We start from the raw sequence: 12,719 nt of genomic DNA, 5'->3' as shown, positions 1-12,719 counted from the left end.
CACACACACACACACACACACACACACACACACACACACACACACACACACCTGGAACAGCATTTATCATTTGTGGTTACGCTGCAATTACAGGCCTGCGAGCAAACAGAACCGAACAGGGTCTCTAATGGGGTGTGTGGTTGCTCCAGTTACATGAAGCCCTCTAAATTATACCATTCAACCTATAAAACACACACACATACACACAAGCACACACACATACCAACACACGCATAAAGACACAATCCGTGAACACACACAATCTTTCTGCCACGTCCAGATGGAGTTACAATGCGATGGGTCCACCAAAAACAAAGCACACATGCAGCACAGCACACACCTGGCCGTAACACACACGGATGAGACACTGCAGGGGATGGGAGTTAAGGCATGCGTCTGTGATCTACCACCAAACAAAACATTGCACTTCGTCAGTGATTAATATAAGTGAGAGCGTCAGAGCGTCCAGTAAATACCTCTGCCTTGTACATTTTAAATGTGATTCAGTTGGTCGGCTGATGCGCTGCTTCGACCTCCCCTCACCCTCACAAACTCCTTGTTTTCCAGAGTCATTCCTCCCTCTGTTAGAGCCTCATGATCAACATTCGCTTTGTAACGGCGAGTATAATGGGTGGCTTTCCGCTGGGGACGAGGCCATACAACAGGCGTCTCTCTGGAGGTAATAGCGGTGTAAATTACAGCTTATTGTATTAAGCAGGCGGGGGGAAGTTTGGCCTATAAACACGGCCACTGTGTTATTCCCACAGTGGCCCGAGTGAAGCCGAGGGAAACACTTCCTGAGCCAGAATGCAGTCCGTTGGGGGGGGGGGAAACAACGCTCTTTTTCTTTCACTGCCTCGACTCCATGTTCCCTCTTGTTCCCTCCACTGGGAGCGAGCAGGAAAGTGAAATACATGAAAAGTTGACAAGTTCTTTTTATCGTTCTAACAATGAAATGAGCTGCCGAAGCAAATAAGACCATCACTCTCACAGAGTCTTTTTGTGGCACGGCTTTGGGAGAGGGCAGGTGGCCGGGGGGTCGTCAGTTCAAGTGCGAGCCTTGGGCAATCGGGGCTGGGAAAGTGAATGTATCCCTGCAGTCACACCCGGATTTCTTTGAGCGAGGTACAACTCTGGTTTGAAATGACAAATTGTTGAATTGGAGCTCCAACAGGGACTGGACCTGTCCACGCTGAGCTACCAAGAGGAGTAATACAGAGAAATGTAGTTTACAGTTTTGGTGGTTTTCGTCCCGCACCATCAAGACCCACATTGGGAAATCAAAATCGGGTGACTGACAGACGTTTATGAAGCACTTAAAAGCTTTAAAAGGTAATTATTTACACAAATACATACATGGATTGTACAGATCAATTTTGAAATTGCTCTTGGGTCAACAGATGGATTTATCTATTGAGTACATTTCTAAGTCTGAAGCCAAGAAGCTGGCCGAGGCTGCCCCGACTGAGGATGATTTCAGATGCTTGTTTCATCTTGTATTCGAGCACGATTCTTGTGCTCACACGTGCACATTTAAATCAATCTTGGGGGGGAAACATTTCCAATTTTGACCAAAACCAAATATAACACAAGAGTAAGCCAACCTGACATGTGGTAAATAATCCCGCTTCTGAGAGGCGTGAAACCGATTGTGTCCACACATCGACAGCAAGTACAAACAGTGGCTGAGGACTGAACCAGGAAGTCGCCCGTGATGGGTTTTTGGGTCATAATCTTACTGTTCATTTTTGTTTTCTCCTGCAGGAACAGCATGTTTAAATCCAGTGCTATCACCGTAGCCATAACTGCATCTTGGTGAGTATGATATGATTACTACAGAGGAAAAGCTACAAAAAAAAGCTACTGTACTGGATGGTTTGACAATGTAAAGCTCCATGAGAAGGAGGCTCAAAAATAAAATCACTACCGATGTTTTACCACATTTTCCTTTCCAGGTTCTCGGCTACCTTGCCATCATCCTTTGTAATTATGCCTTTCATTCTTGGTTTTCTTGCTTTCCACTTCTTGGAACTGGTCTCACTCTCCCTCTCTATGATGACATTTACTAATCTGATAGCTGATAGAGGTTAAGAAGTGTTCAGTTCCTCTGTCTCTGTCTCTGTCTCCCTTTCTCTCTCTGTCTCAATGATGGGCAGAACACATTGATAAAATGGAAAGTCTTGCACTGCCGGACAGCTGCTCTCCTCTTCAGACCCACTAAAACCCATCGTCTAAAACAATGAACTTCAGCCAATGCAGCCAACCACAAAAAAACAAAACAAAAAAAAAACAGACAGAGGGCATGGGAGGAGGGGGGGTTGATGGTAGAAGAAACACACAGCAACAGCTGCACGGGACACTCAGCGAGTAGAAAATGCCGTGCGAGGGAACGTGTCAGCGAAGCCCGCCGTTCACCATTAACGCGCTGTTCGGCTTGTAAGCCCCCTCGCACCCCACTACCAACGTCTCTACCCTCCCCTCCCTCCCCTCCCTCCCCTGCCTTTCCGTGCAGCTGTCGACCCTTTTTTTTTTCCACGTCTCTCTTGCCTTTATTTTTTTTCCATGCCTGTCTTTTCATTCTTGTGTTTCAAAAACACGTGAAGTAATTCAGCGTTCACTCTACGTGTGTCATACCGCTCGTCCTAGTTTCTGGTCCAGCGCGACACTGATGCGCAAGTATGACACTTGATGCACTTCGCTTGTGCGGCTGTGACCGTTGCACGCATGTGCTGATGAGCCAAAGAAGACTTAAAACACAGCATGAAAAAAAAAAACCATGGAAAGTGTCTACGGTGAGTCACAGGCTGGTCATACTGAATTGATTAAGTTGAGCGCCAAAATGTTATGTTTCACCCTGAAGATCAGCAGTGAAATGACTCTTCAAAACAAAATAATGTAATTAATGGATCTCAAAGAGGCCAAATCAGAATTAGAGCTGCAGGTGCACTGGCAGTGAAAGCAAAGACCTTAGGTCTAACCCTGGAAAGTCATGCGAACATTTCCTTGACACTGATTGGATGATTTGCATGTCTAGACGTAAGACTGGAGAGCATTTTTTCTTTTCTTCTTTTTTTTCCCGACATCTTAAATGACATACAAGGATTGTTTGAAAAGTATTTAAATGATCATATTTGACTCGTGTGTATACTGTCATAGAAACCTTTGACATGCAAATTACAAAATGAGCGCTTACGTAGTGAGTAACTGCTAAAGGAAGAGTGGTACATAGAGACTTTAACCTCACAGAAGAAGGTTATGGGGCGGCCTCTACTTCAGACCTTTTAAAGGTTATTATTTCTTTTTTTTAATTCTAATTTAGTCTTTATGATGGATTTACATGCATATCCAAGACGGAAATTTAATCATTGCTCCACATAATTTAAACTCACACAATGAAGCCCCCTCCTTTGAGCAGAGGCAGTCATGTATTCTCTCAAACTCTCCTTAAACAGGATACATAAGAGGCGAATACTAGTACCCTCTAGTCACTGGCACACCCCAAGTCAAGTTCTCGTCCGACCAAAAATCCTCTATAAGCCGTATCTGAAAGGTCGTGTATGAGACGCGGAAGGCAGCTAACCAGCGTTTAGCAACTGTCGGTTTTCACAATGATCGGCAAAAACCGGTCCGTGTTTGCTCAGATGGCAGGCTGGAACGTGGCCTTTTTTTGGAGGCTCACTAAGCAAAGGTCATAGGTAAGCAAATTGTGCAAACAGAAAAAGGGTCCTGCTGCTGCACTGGTAGTTTCCCCCCCCCGACCTGCCTGCAGCAGAGGCACCTGCGGCTGACTGTGTGCTGCGTCTCCAGCAGAGCGCTTTCACTCCTCATGGACCAACAATCCTGCTGAATTTACATGAACAATGAGAGAGGGAAACCGCACCGGCCACAGAGGCCACAGGGCTTCTGTTTATGCCTAACTGCTGGTATTTCCCATGCAAATGAGGTTCTTGTCAGTCTTTTAAAGAGATTCAGTGTAAATAAAGGAGTGATTTACCTGGATGTGGCGTCCGTCGGCGGTGCCAAGGTACGCTACAGCGCGGCCATGGACAGGCACCACGGTGATAGAGGTTACCAAGGTGTCAGTCAACTCTTTGTGCCAGAACTCCAACCTTTGGACAAACTGGGTCACCTGCAGGCGGTACTTGCCCTCTTTGCCTTCATGGATTCCCTCGTGCGGGTCGCAGTCGTCTGATGAAGTCTGCAGAGAAACACGAAGGCATCAGTTAGACAAGGGAAAAAAAAAAAAAAAGCCACAGTGTGCTCCAAGAATAACAAAATAAATAGAGGGACTAACAGTGGAGAGAGTGCTCCTCATTGCGGTTACAGGCATGATATTGATATGGCATAAAGCGCAGCCAAGAAATGTCAGAGTGGTCATGTTTAACGCTGAGGAACAACCACTTTAAAGAAGTCGGACTGCATCGGAACAAAACTGTGTAACAAGCAATACAGACCGCTGATTGCCGCAGATTTTAGATGATGAACTGTTAATCATACTTTCTGGGAATCTTCAGCAAGACCGGATCACTTTATCCAAACAGATTGCTCTCTAAAAAAAAAAACTATATAAAAAAAACACCCATTATATAATATCATGTTGAAGTATCTCCTTTCATATCAGGCCCCGATGGGGGAGGGTTAAGAGCCAAACCTCCTAAGCCCCCTTTAGCCACTCTTTCATCAGGCTGCGCTCGTAATGGAGGTCTCGGCGTGATAGCACCTCCAGGGCGAGTGCATGCTTTGTCGGGTAGAGGTTCGAGGACGGCAGGATTTCATGGGAAACAGCGAGGAGACATGCACGCTGTTTTTCATTCCATGGGTTGCTCCGACTGGGCAACCCCACTGTCTTTTTTTTTTTTTCTCCTTACCCACCCTCCTCTTTCTCTACTTCCGTCTCCTCGCACAGTTCCGACCACAATCTGTCCCTCCACCTCGCCTCTTTGGTTTTCTAGCGTCGCTCGGCTGTGCAGATTGTTGTGTCTGGAGCCTTTGGAGCATACAGTGAAAGCACAGACTGTAGCCGGAGCTGGATTCAGGGCCTTTTGCTCTATCAGTGACTCCCCCCCTCCCTCCCTCTCTCCTCTCACTGCCCGGCCCTGCTCTCTCGCTGCCCCGGCTCTTTTTGTGTTTAGTCATGGCCTCCTGTCCCAGCCTCAGGTTTCATTAATTATTAATGACCCAGAGGGTGGCGGGCCTCTTGTGGCTCTCAAGGTCCTTGACCTGGCCGCCTGACCAGGCCTGAGCTTTCTCTTGTTTTCTCAGCTTCAATGGATGACCACCTCCTTCACTGAAGTCACAAGGAGGGGGGGAGGGAGGGCAGGTAGAACGATTATGACGACCTGTTGACGCCCCTAAGTGTCTCACATATGCGTTCAGTTTTAGCAGGAAACATAAGTCGGAGAGATGTTTGTGACCTTGGTTTTGACCTTTTATTGTGACTCAAGGGGTAACAGTCGATCTTGTTGCATCAAACAAAGCTCATTTTAATCACTTGCAGACTAATGATCTCTTTCTGCCTCTACCTAAAGCACTGCCTGGGTCATGAGGCCATTATTTGCGGTTTATGTCGAAACACGCTGCATCATTTGTTTAGCGTGGATGCTTTGAAGATGAGGGGAACAATGGTGGGGCGATAAATCAGAGAAAGTTTCTTTCTTGGTGACATTGCATAGCCGAGACGAACGGGACCGCACGAAGAGGGAAGCAGAGAAACCTGGCTGACAGACAAGCACGCAGAAACAAACCTCGGCTCAATTAAATGTCCTCAAGGCCAGTGGCTACAGTCAGAGAGACAATGGTTAAGTCAAGCGCAGGGAAAATGTGGAGGAAATTGAAAGCTGGCTGAAAGGTTGGATGTTTTTATGCCAAACGCACAGCTGTGAGGTGGTTCGTGCGGCGGGCCGATCTGTACTGAATTACTCGGCGTTGACGAGTGGAGAAACAGTGCAATCCGGACAAAAGAAATGACAGTTTGCGACTGAAGTTGATTTGAAGTTGGATAAAGATATGGACACGTAGCAGGAGAGGAGGGCTTGCGAGCGCCAAGAAACGTCTTTTCTTCAAATATGATGGACAGGCTGCCTTTGATGTGTGACCCTGCGTGTGTTCAAGTTCACCTTTACGATATCTTCATTTACCCAGAAATTCAGTTTGTGATCGTGACTCCTGTTTGCGCTTTGGAACAGACCAGCTACCACTGACCGCATACGAAAAAACCTGGGAATTTTCCCAAACTCCCCTCACTTCACAAAAAGTACGGCGGACAGAGATGTCATCGCTGTGGAGAGATTACGCCACGCGGCTCGAAAAACAGGCCGTGGGCTGATTATTTTCAGAGCAAACAAACAGGACTTTGGGGTGTTTGTTGAAGCGGAGCAGGGCGATGGGAGGGAGGGCCAGAGGGGTCTCGGCGGCATTCCTCTGCCTCGGCTAAGGTATTCCCGAGGATCAAGGCAATGAAATTGGACAGTGGAAAGACTGTTTTGACAAGCTTCGTTTGAAGCTCCGCTGCTGTTATCCATGGCTGCTTCTTGGCACCGAGACTAGAGCTTTAGAGGACGTCACATGGAGGCGAACAGGTTCCTCGAGAAAGTGTTACATAAAGTTCAATAAAGAACTTTAATGTATATTGTTTGTTAAAGTTTAAGTGTAAACCAAGGTCACTTGACAACCGCAGATTTGATAACGATAGGTGACGGACAGAAAAAAAAAAAAATTGAGGAGAGTGTGAGGCAAACTTTTCACCCGTCTCTTCGTTCATCTTGTGGAAGATTTACGGCGCGGGCAAGAGCTCCTGATGTTCTACATCTCTCAGGCCATTTTGTGAACGTGTCTTTCAGCCGTAGAACAGGCACCGTGGGGCAGATGTGTGAAATATTGAACACCTTTTGGCCCATACTTAACCAGCAGCCATTGTCCACAAAACAACGGCGCCGCGATAGAGTTTCGGTGTCGTGGAGCTCCTCAACCCCGCGGCACAGCTCAGGAGAGTCAAGAGGGGGGTGAAAGGTGATCCGCGTGGTCTAATGTCGTTTTCATACTCTCGCTGTGGCCCCTGGGTCCCGTGTGAATAGACACACTAATGCCTGAATTATAAACCGCGGGCTGGGTTACTGCCAGGAGAGGGTTTGGATACAAACACTGTCAGTGCCGTGCAGAAATAGGGTAAAGGCGCTCCTGCTAATGTACAAAAATACACATCATGTTGCGAAGGCTTAGCCAGAGTTAGCAGACTCGCACACATGCACAAAGTCTGTCTCGTTGCTGGCCGCTCAGCTGGCTCCCGCACTGGAATAACAGACCTTTGACCTCCAGGATTGCGTGTGCAATTGTGCGCTCCAGACGGCGGAGAGGTTTGGTTGTCGTTGGGGTGTGTGGAAATGCATTTTTAGGAGAAAGTGAAATGCAAAGGAATGCAGAGTGCACATACAGGCCCCTCTCTCCCTCTCTCTCTGTGTGCATGTGCATGTGCGTGTGTGTGTGTGTGTGTCCATTGTTGTGGTAACGTTTGGGGCACACATTACAGTACTCCACCTGGACTTTCGGGTGCACGTAACTCTGCAACCTGACCCTCAGTAGCTGTAATGACCATGGCGTGTGTGTGCGTCCACACGGCACACAGGTGGCCGGTCGCGCCGAGCATATGCAGCCATGTGTTAATGTGCGTGTGCGTTGCTGCAGGGGACTGTCAGGGTGTTAGGGACGGTTAAGGGAGTGAGAGAACCTGACAATAAGCCGAGGACAGAGCCTGGCGCTCACAGTGCAGCTGGCCTCGCCCTCCAGTGGCACCCCCCGCCAGACGCCAGGCAGGACTACAGCTTTGTTTACAGCGGGGCTCCTCACACATAAACAAGTGGAGTGAGAATAAAATGTGGAGATGATGGCAAGATTAGACATATTAAACATCATTTAGAATGACTGGTGGCAAATGAAAAAGACTGTAGGGACACATTTTCTAGATGTTTGAATGTTTCTGGTGATGAAATACTGATAATTCTGGCAGAAAAATGTTGTCACCCTTGTTTACAGCTCCAGTGTCTAGTCTAATAGATAAAGATTGCAGATGAGACAGTGGGAACTTTCCACAGACACACTGTAGTCTCTAAAACGCTGTTACAAACCTGGTCGACAAATTTGATTCTAAAAATGGGCCTTTGGTTTTGCTAAAAAACAAATCCTTCTTTTTTTTTTTATACACTTTTTCTATGTTCCCTGACTGTTATATCTTCAGGTAACAGACCCTCGGTGTGGCCAAAAAATGGGATCTGGGATTGGTTTAGAATATTTTCCAAACCAGACTCCGTCCTGAAAATGACAGTCGTCATTTTGTCACTTGGTGTTTCCAAAAAACATCCTTCATGTTAAATTCCACAACTGTCTTTTGCTCGCGTTCAAGGCTGCACGTAGCGACCGCTGAAAGGTCATGGCTCCGTTCAGGAACGATGTGCAAACTATCCACATATTGGATCCAGTGTTTTTTGGATCCTAACCATACTAGTAGGGAATAACTCAGGCTCTGCTGCATCCATTTAGACTTTACATTCTACCATGAGTCCTCCAGATTCATAGAAATGCAACTCAACAATGCTGGGCTATCATTTTAACCAAATATATTCAAGTCACCCATCCTAAACCATTTTATGTGTCCATGATGAGATATTGAATACTCTCCTGTGAAGGAATGCGGTCTTCAGATTATTCACGCTCACAACATGTAATTTCCATTTGAGAGTTCATGCTTACATTAAGACAATCTCTGAGCCTGTGTTGGGGAAGTGGCTCTGAAGGAAGAAAAACACTTTAATCGCCCGACTTTGCTTCGTTTCTTTCTCACAAGAATGGGCAAGAACGTCAAAAACAACAAGACATCAATCCCAAATAGCTCACAGATCAGGGTGTAATTGTTTTCAGTTTTTTTTTCTAACAATCAAATCACATCCTGTGCAAAATCTCTTCCTTGAACAAACCATAAAATTCTCACGCACCAACTGCAGTGGGACATTCTCTTGTTCAGCCCTGACACTGATAAATAATTATTAAATGTAGGGGCGTAGCAATTTTCTCTTCATCTTAATGAGCTTTTAGAGTTTCAAAGATCCTTTATTCAATTCTTTGAGAAGAGTAGACACTGAGAAATTGAAATGAACTCCACAGAACTGATACAATTGCTAGAGATCCTTTATTGATTTGCCTGGTCGGAGGGCTTACCCCGGACAAAGTTGAGAAACCGAACTTTGTAAAAAAACGGAATTTCTATCTTTTGTGGTTTACTGTTGAATCTAAAGGGTGGTATTATATTCTCAATCTTTTTTGGTACATTTATTTTTTGTAATATTCAAGTCAGACTGTTAAAAATGTTGTAAATCGAACATTGCATCGAATCTTCACCTTAAGACCTAGAGTCAAATCGTATTGTGGATTTGAATGTTCTAGTTAAATGTTGAACAGATGTCTTTGAACCTCTCGGTCTCCTCCATCGTTCCTCCACCCAGTCCTAAGTTAAATTATGCCACATCTCCCCCCTTCAATTCTTCTCTTAGCCGACTACCTTCCTCTCTTTTGTCCGTTTCCTTTACCTCCCTGCACACACACACACACACACACACACACACACACACACACACACACACACACACACACACACACACACACACGGCCCATTCTAACAGTTAAATAATCTGCCGGTGTGTGTTTGTGTGTGTTCTCCAGTCTCCCACACAGGAACAATGCAGCTCCCAGCCTCTCAGCGACACTAAATCACCCTCACTGTATGAAACCCGGCCGCGTGAATGATGATCCTGCGTCCTCCACCTCCTCTGCCTCCAATACGAGACTAAAATATCATCTCTCAGAGCAGCACTGGGGATGATTTTTCATCGCCGCTTGACACAGCGGCTTCTTCTCAACATATTTTCCTCCTCTTCTTCTCGGAGTTCGGGGATTTATGCAATTCTAAACAAGGTGCAGAATGACGGACCGCTGAGTTGGGCGATTGCGGGGGCCAAGAGACACTATTTCTGCCTCCGTCTGAGAACCTCTTTGATTCTACTTAGACGCAGCAGCACATTCTTCAGATGAGCTTTCCAGAGTTGCCCTGCAAATCCACGTTTCGGTCAGACTGACACAGTAGCTTAAGTTACAGTCCGCAGATCAAAGGGAATTAGAAAGGTCGGCTCCTTAATACTTTCTTACACTCGCAAGATTGAGATGAGAGATGAGGAGGGAATGCCTTTCACGTGGAAAAGTTTCTAAAATTGTCCAATAAGGCCAATTTCGGTTGTATTTACGTAACAGATGGGTAGTTTTTTTTTTTTTTTCCACTGATGATTAATTCTAGGCTAACTCTCATCCTAGGTGTTTCATAAAAACTCCTGACATACGAGATACATTACACCGTATAAACCCCGGCTCGCCATGCTTGGCTTGCACTTTCCGCATGAAACATACAGTAAAACGTTCCCGCCGGACTCACACGTTTCTCCCTGACTTTTATTTGTTTGAAGACTGAGGTCACGTCGATGTTTGTGACATCTGCTCAGAGGACGCTGACACAGGAGAAGAAAGCTCATTCCACAGTCAAACTTACACTGAGACGACCGGAAGCACCATTTGAACTTTCTTGTGCTTCTTTTGTTTTGGCTTAATGTTTCTCTAGCAGAGTTGCAGATGCTGGGTATCACCGCTGAATTAAGATCTAGGCTGTACAAAGACCAAATCGAACGTTGCGGCGATTAGCGCAGAGTTTTGCGGAGATTAGGCAGGACACAACTGGGAGAGGATCATCGTTTGGACCGGGAACTCTGCCTCCTTAGTGCTCAGTTTACAGATCCCAGCTTAAGAGCTACAAGCTTTCGCCAGCAAGTTAGCAGAGTATTTCTCCTTCCCTGCTGGTGCAGTCTCCTGGCAGCGTTATGTTGCTTGAGGCATCAAGCAACACCACAGAAAGTTGGAGCACTTTGGCGGACCTCTGAATGTTTGTGCATGTGTCATTTTTTGGCCCCTGCAAAAGTATCCGCTTCATCTTAACACTGAATGTGTTACGAAAGGTCATTAAAAAAACACGTCCATTGGTCAGCACCGTGCTAGAAACCATTATTGAAAGTGTGAGTTTTTAAAATGAGGAACGCATTCAGCGGAAATGGCCTCAACTGTCCAGGAGCCAGTCGGATCGGCCACATGACATCGGGTTGCCTTTCTCCAAAAGTTGATTCTGTTTCAAGTTTTCGCCGCAGACCTGCTGCACGTAAGACCCACACTCAATATGAATGGGAGGACTGAACTTTTAACTGTGTGAACTCTGAAGCGCTGACTCAGAGTTTTTTTTCCGGTCATAATGCGAGCAAGTAAGCAAGAAAAAGCACAAACTCACGAGGGACGGATCACACCTTGTTTGTTCATGACCTCTCGTACTTTGAATTCAGCATGCTGTTGTCCAGGTTACTCCAGGTAACAATCCACTAGTCCTAGTTTCCTGGAGGAAAGTGACCGCAAAAGACCTTTTTCTTACAGTAAATGTAATTTTTTTTTACTCCACTGCACTTGGAGAAGGCAGGAGTCTCTGAACTTGGACGTATACTGTATAACCCAAACTATTTAGACAGCTAGATATCACCATGGGTATGTGCGTGAGAAGGTACACTTTGGTCAGACCTTTAATTTGGAGGAGTTTACATTCACATTAGATGAATGGTGGAGGTATCCCAGGCCTTTTTACATATATAGTCCCAAAGGGTAAGGGTAAAGTATAACGTGGATGAATATGGATGTGAACACCCCTCGAACACATCGTCTAAATACTTTTCCGCACTGTAACTAAATGAGAAATGACACGAGGTAATTTCAAGGGTGCAAACGAGCGCCACATCATGCTTTGCTTTTTCAGCCTGCGTATTACTCTCCCGGGCCATTATTTTAGAGCATTAATGTCTTTCTGAGGTCAGATCAATCTCAGATGCGACAGCTAAGCGGAGCGATCAGTCGTATTTACCAAAGCAGCTGCCATTCCTACATGTGCGCTTCATTATAGAAACACATGAACGTAAAGCGGGTGAGGGCTGATTTATCGGCGAGGCTGCTTCGGAGAGTTAGCACCAATCATCCACTCGCATGACTTTATTAGCCTTAGCATTACCTTCTCCCGTTGATTACTGCAGTCGGAGGGGGGTTTGGAAGAACAGCTGCTCTGCCATGCGCACTCATAACAGCCCTGCCGAAAATGTCAGGATGATTGGGCCTTTACTTTGAGGACGGACGATATTCAGTTCGAAGCGAGGATATGCGCACGAGTTCAAAGATGCAAACTGACAGTTTTCAAAGTTATTCAGCCAGACCTCTCTCTTTTTCTTTTTTTTCCTCCCAGAATTCTTTCTTCCTAGCAGTCTGGAATAATCAGATCCATCCACCGGTGCAGACACTTGGCAGAATCTTCACAGTGAGGATTTCACTGTAAGCAGAAATGGCCAAAAACAGCTCGTCAGGCCTCCTTGCTACCATTTAAAGCACACTCTCTCCATGACTATAAGCGGATCTCTCTGCTTCTCATTTCTTTCGCATCTGACAGGCAATTTTCTCTCTGGGAGTGGTGCGGGGGCTCATACATGAGCTAGGGCAACAGCAGCTGGAGAGCTGCAGCCCAACAGCAGCCGTTGAGGAGCCGCCAGATAACCTCAGGTTGTAAACAGCGCTGGCCCGCGCCTCAGCAGCAAGGCAGCTTATCAAGC

At 46.1% G+C, this 12,719-nt stretch overlaps 1 protein-coding gene across 1 annotated transcript in view; it reads right to left on the bottom strand.

Annotated features, from left to right (window-relative positions):
- met (MET proto-oncogene, receptor tyrosine kinase) overlaps positions 1-12,719 on the bottom strand; it is a 73,191-nt gene that overhangs the window by 42,152 nt on the left and 18,320 nt on the right. The window contains exon 3 of the mRNA XM_030426770.1: positions 3,995-4,198. Within this exon, the coding sequence (XP_030282630.1) occupies positions 3,995-4,198 (204 nt within the window). The remainder of the gene's footprint in view (positions 1-3,994; positions 4,199-12,719) is intronic.

This window comes from Sparus aurata, chromosome 8 (assembly GCF_900880675.1).
Source record: "Sparus aurata chromosome 8, fSpaAur1.1, whole genome shotgun sequence".
NCBI classification, from domain to species: Eukaryota; Metazoa; Chordata; class Actinopteri; order Spariformes; family Sparidae; genus Sparus; species Sparus aurata.
The sequence above is the reverse complement of the archived record's forward strand: the minus strand, read 5'-3'. Positions and strand labels throughout refer to the sequence as shown.